We start from the raw sequence: 17,790 nt of genomic DNA, 5'->3' as shown, positions 1-17,790 counted from the left end.
AGTTGTTTGAGAGTAGGTTCAGGCTGGATATTAGAAGACACTATTTCATAGTCAGGGCAGCCAGGATCTGGAACCAACTTCCAAGTGAAGTGGTGCTAGCTCCTACCTTGGGGGTCTTTAAGAGGAGGCTTGACAATTACCTAGCTGGGGTCATATGAGCCCAGTATTCTCTCTTGCTCAGGGCAGGGGGTTGGACTTGATGATCTATTAGGTCCCTTCCGACCCTACAACTATGAATCTATGAATTAGTTAGACAATGTGCTAAAATGACACTGATACACAAATAATAGCCCATTTTGCATTTTAGTGAAGATACAAAAAGCATTCAGAAAATAACTAGCCTGGACTATTTAATAATGTTAATTAATTCAAAGACTGATATTCTGAGGTGATGTTTTGTTATTTGTATACAATTGTTTGTATACAAATGTCAGACACTGAAGACTTAGAAGTGAAGATTAATACCAGAATGATCATCTATTACCTCTATAATAAAGGTTTAACACCAAAAAAATCCATGGGGCAGGATGACAACATTAACAGATAATGCCTCTTCCTATGCCATAGGGGAAAAAAATTGGCAGCTACATTTAACTGTGAGATCAATACCGAGAGTGAGACAATAATTGGGAAATTCTATATAGGCCACCATAACAGAAAAAGATGATATAACCCAATAAATGGTAATGAATGACAGAATCAGCTTTCAGGCACATACCTGAAATAGTAGGCATCAATACAGAGTCCATGAATGCCATCCTCAAAAAACATCTGGTCATGAGAAAGGTTTCAGCAAGAGGGGTGGCTCAGAATCAAAAAAACCTTGACACTTCCAGAAAAACTCTTGATATCAAGAAACCTCTTTACCAAGCAGTAGAAGTAGTCTCCACCTTCCAAGAAACTGAAGATAACATCAATTAATGTCATGGGGATAGTGAGACAGCGAAGTGGTGACTAAATGATTCTCTCTCAACAGATCAGTGAAGACCCTCAATAGACCACTGATACAGCAGTTTACTACGATAGACTTGCTAGAAGTCCTCAAGAACAAGTGCCAGGAATGTTTTCTCAAGGAGCATTTCTTCTCCCAGACAAGGCATCAAGTTGCAAATTCCAGACTGCAGTGACCACAACAACAAAATGTGGGTCTGAAATGCTTCCACATCCAACTCATTCTTCAGATTTGGCTCCCTTAGACTTCTACCTGCTCCTCAAGTTGAAGGGAGACTTTGTGGGAAGAGTTGCAATACTGATAATAATAACATGAACCAACTGCAGGAATTTATGGACTTTCAGGACAAGGACTTTTGCATGACAGACATCACGCTTCAGAAGCATTAGACCAAACTGACTAATGTCAAGGGAGATCATACTAAAAAAAAAGATAACTGAACACAAACAATATATTTTTTCTATTTTTGTAAAGTCAGAAAAATTCTGAATATCCCTTCATATGAGCTGTGTTGGTCTTAACAGTTCTGCCAATCTCTAGCAGAAGTAAGCTTCTGGAAAAAGTTCTGAGTTCAAATCTGGCTAACAGATTATTAGTCAAAATTCAGAAGAAAAATGCTTCAAAAAAGAACCTTCTCATCTATTAAACATTTCTATTCTATCAGTGGCCCATGTTATATTCCAGAAGTGATATGTGACCTCGTGATTGAACTCCGCAGTGATTCTGGACACCAAAACAGCCCCAACAGAGGAAAATTCCTCCTCCTACTGCAACTTGTAAGTTGACCTTTTCTTCCCCGTCACAGTTCTGGGCACAGTAATCAATGCATTTGTAATCTCCACTCACAAAAAAACTGCAGTTTTTACCTAGGAAAAAGACACACATCTTGGAAAAGCTCCATATAGAAATGCAGCAACTTAAGAACACAACACACTGAATGTATTGTTTCATTTTAAGTCACATCTCCTATTTGTGTGCAGATGAACCTATTCAAGGCAGCTGTCCCAAATTCAAAAGTCCCAGAAGACTAAGCTAACTACCTAACAAATCCGCTCACTCCTTTATGACCACGACTCTTTTTAATTAGTGGTCCCATCAAGAACAACCAACCAAGCGTTCTGATCCAAATGCATTTGTTCGTTTACTTTAGTTCCCACTCAGTCAGCTTCACTTCATTAAATGCACATAAAAGGTAAAAATGAGTCTCCAGGACCATCTAAGTTTGCTACCTTCATAAATTAATGGGAAGGCGGTCAGATACTAGCTATGAAGGCCATAAATATATTTTTAAAAAGTAGTCTGGTGCAATAGTGCTTTCCCCCAATTTCTTCAGTTTCCTGCTAGACAAGTTCTCCCCTCTTGATGTGCAAAAAGGTCAATGTTCTGCCCAGGACATTTATTCAAAGGAGGACTAACTCATATTAAACTGAAAGGGCTGTTTAAAGTAGGGATTCATTTGTTGGTAAAAGCTTCAAGTTTGATTTATTTGAGGAAAAGAAAGCTGCTGTCAGGTTAGTTTCCTATATGTGAAAGCAGAGAATAATCTTAAAATATATACAATTTTAAATGCATGTATTTAATGGTAGTATGTGTACATGTGTTACATGCACCCCTTCAAATAATCTTTAAGATATTGCTGCATGATAATAATCTGCACTCTAAAGACAGTCTCTTGTGTTAGAACTTTGGATTTCAATTTAAGACCTAAAAAATGAAGGGGAGAGCTAGAACTTTGGGTCACTGTCCCTTTCCAGGAGATAGTGTTGAAGAGATCAGGACATTGTTAATAGCTAAAAATTAGTTTTACATTCCGACTAGAAATTTAAGCAAACAGACCACAAAAGATGAACGAACATGTGCTTTGACACTTTTAGATTTGAAAGGTACTTTATATTTAGTTGTACACATGGTGTCAGTATGCATGTTCTCAGACAATTCAAGTCACCATTACACAACTGTCACCACTTCAGATTTAGCACTATTTGTACATTAAGAAAAAATGAATGGCATCAGTCACATTCTATTGCTGTTCTCTCCCATCTTCTCTCAAAGACGTCAAACAGGAGTATTATGGTTTTGGGGAATGGTGGATTATTAACACACACACTGTTTTTGCTAAAGACAAGGTTGAAAAAGCACATCAAGCACCTGCAAATCTGGCTCTTGCAAAGACAAAATTTACTCTTACGATAGAAAGTTCCAATGTTATTGAGGCAGGGCAGAGCAACACATCAAAGACTATCTGGTTAAAAAAGGAGGGAGGTAGTTAGGCAAGTTGATCTGAGGTCAAGCAGAAGATGGGGCAGGATGGTGACTTACAGATTAACTGATTCAGAGACATACAGCATCTGGCAAAGTAAGCCGTTGTCTATGGAAACATGCCTTTTTGAACCAGTACGTCTCTAAGATTCCTGCCCGGTCTTCTCCCTGGTGCAGAGAGGCACATAGGCGAGGGATACTATGAATGGACTTATAGAAAGCAGAGCAATTTAGGGAAAGAAAAGTAAATACAAAGAATAGGGGAGGGGGGCACTGCTGAAAAAGAAAATGTGAGCTGAATATGTCAACAGGGATAAACAAGGGTAAACCCAAAGCAGGTGATATAAAATTAATGCAGGTAATGGGATAAGAATCCAGGGCCTCTGCTGAGACCATGCTTAATATGATCCAGGCTGTGGATGATTTGTTGTTCTGCGGTTCCATATTCAAGCTGTTTTTTAAAAGTCTGTTGTTAAAACAGCTACTCTGGAGTGATGAAGTGTTCAGGGAGGTTGAAAGTGTTCTTCTACAGACTTTTATGTCCGTCTTTCTGGAATTCATTTCAAGAGGTGTTCATTCATTCTTTCTTCACATGGGGCCAGTCCTGTCTTGTCAAATACAGACAGCAGAAGGGCATGGTGCATACAAGTCTTGCAGAAGAGAGGGTGAAAAAAAGTAAACCCTGAATGACAATCTGTGTTGTTTGGTCCAGTGTTGGAATGATCTGTGTTGGGGGAAGGGCACAGTTGGCAACTGAGTCTGAAGCAAGGTCTGGTAACTTAATGAGATTGGAGTTAGGTAGTTTGTTTCTGGAGATGTGTTATTTGAGATTGAGAGACTGCCTTGTAGACCAAGACAGTCTTCTTTCACCAAGGCTACCTTGAGATGGTCAGCATTTTCCAGAAGGGGTTGGAGGTCATTAACAAAGTATTCAGTGTTCAAGCTGAGGGCTGCAAGTAGCAGGGGGATTTTATCCTTGTGACAAAGGTTTGTAGTGTAGCAGGTGAGAGTGGGGTAGAAGTCTGGCTCTGCTGATTTCAGTGGCTACAGTTCTGGAACTGTAAGATACTGCTTCAAATACCTATGGTATGTATCCTGCTCAGCAGGGTCAGAGCAGATAGGGATGTAACAGAGAGGTTAACTATAGACAATGGATTCAGTGGCATGAATAGGATGAAAGCATGGAGTGGCTACAGTGGCTAACTGACTAACAATACAATGTGGTGGTGATGTAATCACTATGAAGTTTCATTTTCAATAAATGAATTTGCTAGGTGGAGTACTCAGGAGCAAGTTTGATGCGAGTTATTTATTAAAGTCTTGGTTGAATCTCTACAAAGTAGTAGTCAGAACACTTTTAAGGCTACAGGCTACACTGACCCAATTTGGATCAGAAGAGGGAAGATGGGTAGGTGCCAGAACTCAGCTGCCAGTGGCACTTTTACTGGTAGTGGCACAGGGTTAGTGATTGCTACTGAAGCCACACATCCACGGGCTGGATCAAAAAGCTCCATAACTGGATCCAATTTGCAAGCCATAAGTCACAGCCAACTCTTGCTCTAGAGATCCCTGTCCCTACGATGAAAAGATTATCAGTGCTCTTTAGCCATATCAATGAGAGGGCAGCTGCCATAGAAGCAGACTTCAAGGTTCATCATAAATGTATTCGTATACTGGGGAGAAGAGGAGGGCTGGTGCATGTGCCTGGCAGTGCTGTACAAGTATAGTTTCCAAATCTGAAATAGCTGTGTGAGGACAAAGCAGGAGACTTTTGTTCTTGTAACATTACTCAGGAGTAGAGTGGTCAACCATTGTTTTCATCCTGGGGCTTTTGGTGATCTTTTAGATATGCCAGGCCCAGCCATTGATCACCTTAAACAATAAAACTTAAGGCTTTAAACTTGACTTGACAGTCTACATGAAGCCAATACAGAGAACAGGACAGGTCTTCTTAAGCAAACATGCTGTAATAGTTAAAAGTGAGCTTGTGCTCAGTAGCTGATAAGCTGATGACTTCATGCTCAGGTAATATGCTGCTTTAGTTCACACAGGAGGTAATGGATTGTGAAACAAAAGCCAAATAGCCAATTCAAGGATGGAACTGAATCTTGTCAGAGATGGTAAGTACACTCACTGGTGCTACTGTAATGACAGTGAGAAATCCAGCAGCACTCCCAAACTAAAGGCTGAGTCAACCAAAAGAAAGTTTCTTCAACTAAAAACAAATGTATTAAAGTTATAAGTTCATCCAAAAACATGAACATGAGAGAGAAGCTTTCATAACAAGTTTGCCATCTAAATCAGGAAACAGAAGTAACATGTTTACTCGCATACCACATAAATCTTTTTTCCTAAAAACAAGACTTTCAAAACAGAGGTGCATGTCTTAAGCATGGAAAACTGACTTTCTTTGCTAGAAAAGAACATGGAGGAATAAATGAATGAAAATGCTGTGTTGTAATAGCTGCCTCTTCTGCATACACCAGCAAGCAAGCTGCAACCAATGCAGCAGTGGATGTGAATGAATTAAAACACTAGTTTTTGCCTGAAGCAGGCACTAAGCTGGCAAGACGGTGAGTGAGCTATGCAGTCGCCTCTTTTAGCCATGACGTTGGAAAAAATCTTTCTATATTCTGCCTTATGAAAAAAAGCTGCACAGCTTATTTGGGGAGCACACAATGTGTGAGAAAACATGGTATTATGTGACTAAGGGACCAATTGCATACAAAAGAGTGAACAATAAAATTAGTTTACAAGCTTCCAAATGGCTAAAATTATTTTATGTAAGCTATTAATCAAAAGCTTAATATATTCTTAGAAATCATGATCCAACCATAGACTAAGTTTGCATTTCTAGTGATAGAGTATTTTAGACTACTTGTATTCCTTACTCCCATAAGACCTTTATCACTGAGCCCAAGTGCTGAGCTTAGGTTTGGAATTACACAGGAATATGAAAAAACATTAGTCACCTAGGATCAAAAATTTAGTCTCAAAATTTGAAAATGGTATAAAGGAGAAGCAGAGCTAAGAAACCCTTTTAAATAAGATGTCACATGGCTATCAGCATTAGATTAGGATTTCTGAAACAAGTCAGCAGATGATCTCATTCACATCTCATTTAGAAGTATGACTACCACAAGAAATTAAATGCATTAAGCAAATGTGCTTTGAAACCAGAGGAAAAGTGACTTTTTCCATCTGAATTGCAGTCTAGTACAGTAGACCTACTTGCAAACTCTACGACCCATCAGAACAATCAAAGAGACAAGCTCCTGCAACTGCAAACACAACAGCAATAACCAAACTGCAATCTATTTTTAGAAACTGCTGAAAGGCAGTTATATATAAAATAGGATTAAGAACCTCACTTTAAGCACCTACTAAAGCTACAAGTTAAACTGAACTAAGGTTCCAGAACTGCAGACAACAGTGTGGAATGTCAGGTTGAAATTAAGAGAGCATAACTTTTTTATAATAAAGTCAGTCAAGAATTTGTTCAACTCTGTTGAATAGCTCTCATTCAAATTGTTCAATGGACTTCACAAAATGGTGCTACCTTCTTCTTTAAAACAGAAAAATTAAGGTTCAGAGGCTTCAAGAAAATCTGCACTAAAAGCAACAAGAAGGTTAAAGTCTACTGATTTCTCAAAAACTTTCTTTGCTGTCATTTTGTTACCATACTACATAGACAATTTTCTCACCTTATATGATAAAAACATTAGCCCTCACTAAAGAATTAGCTCAGGTGACCAGAACCTGTTAGCCTCACCTTCGTATGAACAATCATCCCATAAAGCCTTTAAGTCAAGGGTGCCAAACTTGCCTCATGCCCGGGGACCAGATCTGGACCATGGACAAGATGCAGCCTGGAGTACAGAGCAGTGGCAGTTCCAGTTACAACCCAGTGCAGAGAGACAAAGCGGCTAGAGAGAAACTGGGGCCGTATCAGCCCCCTCTCACCCTCCCGCTGCTGAAAGCCATTTCCAACAAGGCCCAAGGGCCCTGGATCTGTGGCAGGCCACTCACTGCTGGCCGTACCTCCCAAGTTTCAATGGCCCACCAGTAACCTAACAGGCTAGATAGTGGCTCACAGAGCTGGATCTGGCCCATGGCTGTGTTTTACATTCTTGCTCCAATTTATGGTGTTTTCTCTGAAGCTGCACTCAGCCATGTCTTTTATCCTGGGCTCGGATCAGTTTTTGCTGTCTGAAGTTGGGAATCATTCTTATTTGGGTCAGTAAGAAGCTGTTAGGATCATTCAGTCTTGGCGAGACAAACATATGGAGAAGACACTGCTTGGCAACCTAATGTTTGGCCTTCACCATGAACAGACTGGTAACTTCTTGTTCAGGTGGGTGGAAGTGATATTTACTTCTGCTCTCTCTCACTTGAAGACAATGATTACTTTGTATCTGTATTATTCCAGCATCAAGTAGCCTAACTTTAGAACCACTGCCCAACTGTTCTAAGCACATGCAGTTACCTGGATCATGTGGGAGGGTGGGGGGGCTGGAACAGGATGTCGAAGTGTCTTCTCAATAGCAAATTGTCCTTGAACTGCCTCTTGACTAGTGCAGCTTGATGGTTACCTGATACCAAGATGTGATGTAAAGAGCCCCCAAGATGTGTTTTTCAACATATTGCAGAAATTAATGCAATTGTAGATGAGACACCACCATCCATAGTGCAAGTGGCTTGTGCCACTCTCACCTGCTGGCTTGTGCATATACTTTCTGGTGGACCCGTGACATTTGGGATTTTACCCTGGGGAGAACATTTATAATTTGCTAAATATATCCCATTTTCAGAATTTACCAAATAAGCTTAGCATCATGATCTACTATGCTCACAAGAGAAATATCAGCAATTATGAATCTTACAACATGAAGAGAAATAGATTAATGACCCTGACCAATACCATTTCCACCCCAATCAATGTAGGCTTCTTGAAACAGTGCATTTCAAAAACTTCATCTCCCTCTTTTGTTCCTGGCATGGCACAAATCATGATGCACTCACATAAATAAGAATATTAGTACTTATAAATCTCAAAAATCTGTGAGACAAATCTTATCAATCCCCCTTTAGGTGCTCAGACTGTTCCAAAGAAATCCAACAACTGAATCTCCAATTTACCTAAACTTTTCACATCTGAAAACAGTCCAGACACTGGACCTGAGGTCCCTGGATACACTGGAGTACAGGGTGCTTGAGAGGGGTTTGCACCTATCCTGACAACTGGAACCCAAAGACTATTGCCTGCCACCTAAGAGTAGCACTTATGTGTTAGGTGAGGGGTGGGCAAAATACAGCCTGTGGGCCAGATGCGGCATTCTATCTGGCCCACGGGGCCCCTAAAAAAGTTTAGAAAAAAAAAAAAAAAAATCAATATTTCTCTGCCTTTGGTTCCTGTCAAAAATGACAGGAACCAGGGGCAGTAGGACCCAGGGGAAGCCTGGCGGGCTCCCACAACAGCAGGGCCCACTCTGCCCGGGCCTCACAGCCAGAAGCTCCAACAGGGGCTTCTGGCCCAGGACCACATGGCTGCCCCACACCAGAAACTCAGGTAAGGGGGAAGGGCTGGGGAGGAGCCCAAGCAGGGAAGGAGCCCGGGGAGAAGTGGCTAGGGGAAAAGCTGTGGTTGGGGAGCACCGGCCATGGGGTGGGGGAAGGACTGCTTTTTCCAGGGCTCAGCTTTTCCCTGGGCTCCTTCCCTGCTCCTTCCTGGCATGGAGGAAAGCGGCCCTTGCCCTGAACCCATGGCCAGTGCTCCCTGCTGCAGCCGCTCGCAGCCCGTGCAGGGCTGTCCACAGCAAGCACAGGCAGCCTCAGGTGGGTTGCGAGCGGCTGCAGTGCAGGGAGCCGGGCACAGGACAGGGCCACTTCCCACCCCCCGCGCTCAGTACTACCTTGTAACCCAGCCTGGGCCTCTATGCCAGCTCCCCTTACTAGTTTTAAGCAAAATGGAAGTAAAAGGACAAAGGACATAAAGCTGAATGTGCAAAATGGGAGTCTGCAGCATGAAAAGGATACATAAAGTGAGTGCATGATTTCACACAGAATTTACAAGTTGTAGAAACAGATTTTCTACGTCATTGTTCCAGTACAAGATAAAAACATCTCTACCACAATTATTTTAGTACTCGGGGCAGTTTTCCTTAAAAGCATTATTTCTTTTTGGTACCTGCCTGCTACAAATTATTCCTCCTCATTTTAACTACAAGACATCAATGCTCACGTTCTTTTACTATAAAATGTACTTATGTGATATGTAGAATTCGTTAACAATGAAGTATTCTTATATATTAGGGGATGCATGGACAAGGGCAATTTTTCCACATTTAATCTAGGGCAACAGTGCTCAACTGTTTGGTTCTGAGGGCTGGATGAGTGGTGCAGGGCCAGCCCCTATGTACCTGGATGGCTCCTGTACCACCTGGGTCACTGCCTCCCATCACCCTTGTGTCCTCATCCTAGCATGCAGTGCCAAGCTACCCAGCCAGCAGGGCTTCCCAATGGACCGGCAGTCAGGGAGAGGCAATGAAGGCTGCCACCACACCCCCACCGTGAACTCCAGAACCATGGAGAGCCCCTGTGGGCCAAATGGCAACTTTGTGAGCCAGATCTGGCTTGTGGACTGGGGACTGAATACCCCTGATCTAGGAAAATAGCTCTCCCCCCAACTACTCAATGATATATAAATCTTTTTTAATTCACAGGACAGACCATCTTAAAACAGCTCCTAAGAATAAGTAACTTCTTAAGCACTCCTGTTATAGTAACCAAGTGATCACTAATCATTCTGTACTACAGTTTTGTATTGTGCTCTAACCATGGGAGGGGAGATTCTGTTTGGTTCATTTCCTAGTGCTTTCTAGGCAGACTACAAAGTATATGCAACCTTAAAGCGATTTCCCCAATGCCATCACATTCTATTAATAATATTCAATAAAGATGAATCCCCAGAATTATATACATGTAATTTATGAACTAAAGACTTCCAGCTAAAACAAGCTTGAAGTCAGGAAAAAATAAGTTATCCCAACAAGTAAGCTTTTCATTCCATGCAAATGAAAATATTCACTGTATCACACTACTGGGTAATGCTACTAGACATCTGTTCAGAAACCAATTTAAATTTAAGGCAACAATCAAGTAACTAATGATTTAAGCTCCTGAAGAAAAAACAAACAAAAAAATCATCCTCCATAGTTGTTGGCAAAATATAAGCACCACATCTTGAAAAATTTAAAAATATAAAGTTATTCTTTATATTCTTATGGCCATAGCTTTTGAGTTTCTAAACTAACAAAGAGCAATTTGATCAGTTGTGCACTCCATGTTTCAGCAGCAATTTGGCTCGACAAATGACAGACACGTTGATGTTTATAGTACAGTAAAAGCTGACTACCACGTTGCTTTACACTAACTCGTATTTTGTGACTTCATGGATATTATATTGTTGAACTAAAAAACAACGTAAAGAGGATGGTTAAAGCTGTTTATATTTAAAAAAAATAACTTTTTAAAAGTTATGAAAATAATGAAGCATTATCCTATGAAAAATGGTATAAAATGCTTAATTGATTTGCCTAGACCTACATTTCAAGCCCACTCCAAGAAAAATGTCAAACAACAGAGACTGATGAACAGCAAAAAAAATTACTCTAAAATACACAAATAAAATTCAAGGTTAAAAAGGCCAGGTGATAAATAAGGTGACAAGCATGACAGAGCAAGGATTTGTATGGGTGATCAGGGATCCTGGTTCTCTTGGTTTAAAAATCACAAATTCTTTGATTAAAACCCCCAAAATTTGCAATTAAAATGAAACACCACTATACATACATATACATATATGTATCAGTTGAACACAACCTTTTATTGATATATTTACAATTTTAAAGCAATCTGGAAGCCTACCAGTGCCTCAATCACTACAATTAAATAAATTCTAAATACCTATACATGCTGGCAGGTGATTAAGGTTTTTTTTTATCATGGGGAAAAAAGTCAGAGCTCCCCCTGCCCACTTCACTTACCAGGACACAAGTCCAAGTCCCTCACTGCTCAGCCACAGCCCCCTGCCCCCTCCAGCCTTGCCAGAGGGGGCCCCCCAGCTGCCAGGTTTATGGGACCAGGGACCCAGGTCCGCAGCCCCATGCCCCCCGCAGCAGCGCCCAAGCCCCAGCTGTTGCCTGCAAGAGGCAGTAGCTGCTATGGCAGAGCAGAGCACAAAGCCCAACTCCCCCTCCCCCGCAGGCAGCACAGCAAGAGTGGAGCCTGGGAAAGACAGGGGGAGAAGTGGGGTGTGCAGGCTGCCCACTGTGAGCTTCCCACTGCAGGCTCAGAGCTCCCTGCCCTGATGCCCTCCCCCTGAGGCCTCTGCAACCCAGCAATTGGGACCTGGTGTGCCAGGGCAGTGCGGGGCTGAGCAGGCAAGTTCGGTGTTGCCATAGTGAGGCGCCCCCTGCCCATCTGGCAGCAGCAAGAAGCACAACTCCATGCTACTGCCAGGCAGGCAGGAAGCATCTCGCTATGGCAGCGCAGGGCTTGCAGTGGCAGCACCCAGCCCTGCCCCACTGTTGCACTAGGCCTTGCGGGAAGACAGCAGGGTAGGGAGCCCCAAGCCTGCAGCAAGCAGCCCACACCCAACTGGCACACAAATCTGAAGGGTATGTACTCCCCATGCCCACTCACTAGTGCGCACAGCAGTGGGAAGCCAGCCCCCACCCCCCCGCACGGCTCTGTGTCATTCCTTGTTCAGGCCCTGCAGCTGCACGTGGCCCCAGCCCAGCCCAACTCCTTTCCTTCCTCACTTTGGGGCCTCAATTCCTCCTCCCCGCCTGGCCCCCCCCAACTTACCTGCAGAGGATGCTCTCCAGGCTTCCTAGCAGCCATGTGCACGTTTATGTACACACACAATACCCCCTGCCTAATTGCCATCATCCTGCTCCCACCAGCCCCTTGCAGGCTAGAACTCTGCCAGCCTGCAAGGGGAAAGCCACCACTTCCCCAATCCCTGGTGATAATCCATTATCAGACCAACTGCATAGCTGGGACAGACTTAGACAAGCTTTCAACTGTAAAGCATTCTTCAGGTCACAGGGGACAAAATGATACTCTATAGCTTTGGGGAAGATGACAAACAGCACATTTTCTTTCTAAAAGAGAAAGAGATTATTTTGTATCAGTAATAAATTTTACATGAAAGAACCTGTTACAAAACATTCATGATCACCTGTGGACTTTGAATAGAACAGCTGAACCTTTGAACACCAGGTGGTGTGCAAGAGTATATTGATTAGCATCTAAAAAAAAACCAAGCCCATAAACATAGCAAAAGCAAACATTTTTTTCCATGAGATGTAGGACAACAACAATTCTAATAATCCACTGTATGGTTTTATACTTTCTTATAAAACTAGAGGAAATAATTACTATAGAATATGTGAACTGGTTTACTACCATGGTATCTGTGTAATCGTAACACTTGTATAAAACCAACAACACAACCACCACAACAGGAAAAAACCCACACGCATACACCTTTTTGTATCCTTACTGTCATGGCAAGGATGCTCATATTTTTATGATTTGGCACAAGGCATTAAAAAGGTAAACAAACTTAACTAAAACAGTGCCAAATACTTTGTTTTTATACAAGCTACATCCAGTAGGATTTTGCAGTTTCATCCCCTTCCTGAAAAATACAACTGTATTACCAATATTTGGTAAGTGAAAGCTCACCTGCAATAACTTATGCTTCTTTTATTTGAGGGCTAAGCTACTACAGTTCAGCTTCCATTGACTGAGGGTAAGAGCACCTGAAGTATAATAAAAGCTTTTAATACTGCAGTAAACAGTTCATCTTACCATCCCTTGTGGCTATTGATGCTGGAGACATTTCCCTGTATGGATGCCTTTAAAAAGAAGTTTGAGAAGTACATAACTCCAACAAGACTTATGTAGTGACCAGGAGAATCAGAGAAGGGCAAAGTACAGACAAAGAGAAAGCCTAAAAGCAGAAGTCAGACTTCCCCTGGGGACACAGCCTTTCATTCTGCAATGCTACAGAAGGTACAAACCAATGGTCCCACTTCAAATACTTGCAAGTATCCAACATCCAAGCTAACACCTCCCTGCCACTTTCCACATGGAGTTAATTCCAATTCAAGCTGTAATTGTCCCACACCTGTTTTGATTAAGTCAAAGCAGGGGATAAATCTGTTTTTAGCCAAAGTGTTTCTGCTCCCCTTGGAGAAGACAGCATGCATTTGGGAGTGCTTTAAAAACTTAATGATAACAACATTGCCCAATGTAGCACTGTGTTGAGGGTGAAGAGGAGGCGTAACAGAGCAGATATTTCTTTGCAGGTAAATAAAATGTTAGGGCTGCAACAGCAGTGTTGAACTTCCAGCCCACCGGCCAAATTCCACACGTGGGACACCCCAGTTTCCAAATTTTTGGACCCATGGGGAGCCCTGAGAGTTGGATGGCACAGCCCCACATGCAGAACCCGCCATAACCCAGTAAACAGTTGTACCCATGGACCAACCACACACTACATCAGGCCAATGGACCAACGTAGTTCATGGACTGGCTCTGCACTGCTCATCTGACTTGCAGGGCTGAAAGGTTGAGCACTGCTGGACTAGAACATAACATGATTATTCGTCTCTATTCAGCACTTGCGAAGCCACCTCTGGAGTACTGTGTTCAGTTTTGGGCCCCCACTATAGAAAGGATGTGGACAAATTGGAGAGAGTCCAGCCAAGGGCAACAAAAATGGTGAGGAGGCTGGGGTTCATGACATAAGGAGAGGCTAAGGGAACTGATCTTATTTAGTCTAGAGAAGAGGAGACTGAGAAGGGACTGAATAGCGACCTTCAACTACCTGAAGGGGGGCTCAAAAGAGGATGGAGCTGAACTGTTCTCAGTGGTGACAGATGAGAGAACAAGGAGCAACAGTCTCAAGTTGCAGCAAGGGAAGTTTAAGTTAGATATCAGGAAGAATGTTCTCACTAGGAGGGTAGTAAAACACTGGAACAGGTTACCCAGAGAGGTGGTGGAACCTCCATCCTCGGAGTTTTTCAAAATCTGGCTAGACAAAGACTTGGCTGAGAAGATCTAGTCGGGGATGGTTCTGCTTTGAGCAGGGGTTTGGACTAGATGACCTCCTGAGGTCCCTTCCAACCGTAACTTTCTATACGTCTTCATACATTTTCCCCTCTTGGAGAGGTGTTTACTGGTGTGCCCCATTTAGGACACAGAGAGAAGAGACTTAATCATTTTCTTCAAGCCAACTCCAAGGTATTTACAACTATGAAGAGAAAGTGAGTAGCAGCTAAAAGTTATGGGACCTTTCTGTGAAATCTCTGGTCTTCCCTTTGAATTCCACTGAAGGTGGGACTAACTACCACACCTCTTCAAGATATTAAGGTAAACAGAATTTGGAAAGCATACATGTTCAGTGCACAAGCAGAGCAAAAGCAATGCTCTCTGCTCCCCAAATAATTAGATTCTAAGGAAATTCCAAAGCCAGAACTTAGATCTTCCTTGGTCTTATGTAAGATTTTCATGTGGAAGTACCAATTTGACCTGGAGTTTTCAGTTCATGTTCAAAGCTTTCATTAATTTACTTAGAACACAGTATTTTACTCACGCTATTAAAAAGTGAAGACACTTATTTTCATTTGCAAGGTACCTTTACAGTTAAAGATTTCTTTCCCAGACCACCTGTAGTTAAAAAAAAAAATAAATAAATCTTTCTCCATGTGTTTAAAGAACCTCTGGATCTCAAAGGAAGTAAAAACATTGGCTTCAAACTACATAAATCAACACACGGCAAAGTATTAACATATCATCATTAAGGTACTAAACAGTCTCAAAAGCATCATGCTTCCATTTGCAAGATGGTAGGTTACATATTAGTCTAAAAAAATGTTGACCATTAAATGAACAATGGCCATTTTAAAAATCAAATTTTATATCCATTATACCAAATGAAAGGAAAAACAACATCTTACTTGAGGCCTATAAAAACCTTCATGCCTACACTAATGTAATCCTGGTTTTTTTCCTGTATTTTACCTCTTTCTTAAATCTGATTGATGGATGTCACTATAAGCCTCACACGGTATTAAGAATGCACATATTCAACTTCTTTTAAAAAGAAAAAATATCAAAGTGAAACTGTTTTCTAAGTAGCCCACTTTAAATTAGACAGAACTAACAGCCAACTGCCATATATACTGCTGGTCTCATTTGCTTTGCAAAGATCCATATGGAATAGGAAGGGGAAAAAGCACTCTCAAGACTTTGGTTCCCTTTTTTGCAAATATGCTAAAAATGAACGCTTTACAACTTCTTGATTTTAGGATTTTTTTATTCAGTGGGTTTCTTGACATTTTAATTCTTTCTTAAGATACAAGATTCCTCTTCAGCAGAGTTGCCCATTTCACGCATCAAGAGCCAAAGACTGACCACACAAGGTCTAGAAATGCACACTGTTTTACTTCCTTCCTAGGCAGGTGCCACACTGCCCTACTATCTATCAAATGTGAGACTGGCAAAAGCAGGAATGAAGGTTGTTTCATGCCTGCTTTTGCCAGTCTCACATTTGTCTTACTCTTCTCTCACCGACATGCTTTTAAGTGTCCCAAGTCAGAGCTCTAGGTAATGGTAGTTCTAATACCACAAACTGATCTGAAGCGCTCTTGTTCATTTCCAGATTACAGACTGCTATAAACAAGAAGACGTATTTTTACTTTTACCTACAGCACCTTAAAGAGACTGGGATAGAGAGCTAACATTTGTAAAGCCTCATTTTTGTTTTTGCTTCACATTAAAATTGCTATGACCCCATCACAGGAACATTCTTAATGTTATTACAGTGTAATTCCACTCAGAAGAATAAACTATTTTTACCTACTACTGCTTTGGGTACAGCCTTTTCTTCACACAGACCTCGTTACTGGCTGTTAATTCACCCACCTACCCACCATGGACCTCTATCACAATTTTAGATGTTAGCACATCTCCCAGATAATCTGGAATACAAGCATATATGCAGCTGAATGAAAACCGATTTCATTCACTGACCACAAGAACACCTTATTTTTCTAACAGGTGTGCTGAATGGGCCAACTTGGCACTGTGGTGCAAAAGGGACCCTGAAAATCAGTTACACTGAACATATTACGTGTTACCCATTTTGCTCACCACCTGTTTAAACAGCATGCTCCTCTCACCTCTGGCACGCGTGATGCTTAAATGATCAACGTTTGTTTGCCCCAATGCACCATTCTCATGGTAACATCAGGGAGTAGCACCACCAGATTTTGGGGAGGAAGAAGAGTGACCAGGGAAAAAGACACCGTGCTTTAAGGAGGGAGGAAGAGAGAAGAAAGGAAACAGCCTGCCTGTTGGATCAGAAATGAGCAGCTCCTTTGAATCAGATGAACCACTCGAAGCCACAAGCGGCATTTACTCCCCATGCACCTCCAAATCCCCAAACTGCACCAGAGGAAGGCTATGGAAAGGGCACAGCGCACCAGATGCATCCTGCCACACGCATATGGGGGGGGGCTGAAACCTGTCCTCTCAGACTTGCCAAACTCCATCCCCACCGAGGAACAGTACGCCCCAACTCTTGTTGGGATCACGATGGAGAGGAACCGGTGGGCGGCCTGTCAACAGCTGGGGGGGGAGGAACAGTTGGCTCAGATGGCACCGCCTGCTGCTTTAGCCATTCGAGTCCAGACTCCTGCCATGACTTTTAATGGGCATCCCTCATTATAAATGTATTACTAAAAGCTTCATGCAGCCCCCTCCCCCCAGCGCAAACTCCAAGCTTTTTTGCTTTAAAAAGAGCCGGAACTAACAGAGAAAAGCCCGGGGCTGCCCCCCGCAAGCCACAGGGCGAGAGCCGGTCTTCCTCTCATCCGCACCACAGCCCTGGCCATAGGGGACGAAGCGCCTCAGCCCCTGCCTGCCCCGGGGCCGTCCGCAAGGCGCCGGCCTAGGCCAGGACACAAATGCCGGTACTTCTCCCAGCGCCCTCAGCAAACGCCGGCCCCGCAGCGCCTCCCGCCAGCGCCCGGCCTGGCTCAGCCCGGCCCCGCCACCGCCGGGCCGGGCCAGGCCAGGCCCTGCTGCTGCCGCCGCCGCCGGCCGCACGCACCTTTCAGGAACGGGCTGTCCCTCCCGCCGCCGCCGCCGCCGCCACCGCCGGCCATCTTCCTCCGCCGCGGCTCCCCTCACTCCATAGCCGGCGCCCGGGCGGACGCAGGCCCGGCCCCCCGCGAGCGGCGGCCTGCGCGCCTTGCCCGCCCGCCACACGCGCCTGCCGCTTTGGAAGGCCGGGAGGAGGCGCCGGCCCAGCCCCTTCCCTCCGCTCGCAGCTGCCCTGCGCCCCGCCTTCCGCCTGGCTCTGCGGCCGCCGGCTCCCGTGGCCGCCCGCGCTCCCCTCAGCCGTCACACACGGCGCTGCCGCCACCCCGAGCCCCTGGCGGAGAAAATGGCCGCAGAAAGGGCTGCGCCCGGGAAGAGCCGCGCCGCGGCCCGCTCCCCCG

General features: G+C 43.5%; 1 protein-coding gene across 11 annotated transcripts in view; it reads right to left on the bottom strand.

The window, feature by feature from the left end:
* SENP6 (SUMO specific peptidase 6) overlaps positions 1–17,738 on the bottom strand; it is a 134,354-nt gene extending 116,616 nt beyond the window's left edge. For 4 of the 11 annotated variants that reach the window (XM_019496827.2, XM_019496833.2, XM_019496832.2 and 1 more), the window contains exon 1: positions 719–849. In XM_019496827.2, the coding sequence (XP_019352372.1) occupies positions 719–779 (61 nt within the window). In that variant the 5' untranslated portion in view covers positions 780–849. Of the gene's footprint in view, positions 1–718; positions 856–13,090; positions 13,137–17,399 lie in introns of those variants that run through there. The other 7 variants (XM_019496831.2, XM_019496829.2, XM_019496828.2 and 4 more) reach the window with 4 other exon arrangements.
* Positions 17,739–17,790: the final 52 nt, after the last annotated feature.

Source organism: Alligator mississippiensis, chromosome 1 (genome assembly GCF_030867095.1).
Source record: "Alligator mississippiensis isolate rAllMis1 chromosome 1, rAllMis1, whole genome shotgun sequence".
NCBI lineage: Eukaryota > Metazoa > Chordata > Crocodylia > Alligatoridae > Alligator > Alligator mississippiensis.
This window is presented reverse-complemented; position numbering and strand designations above follow the sequence as displayed.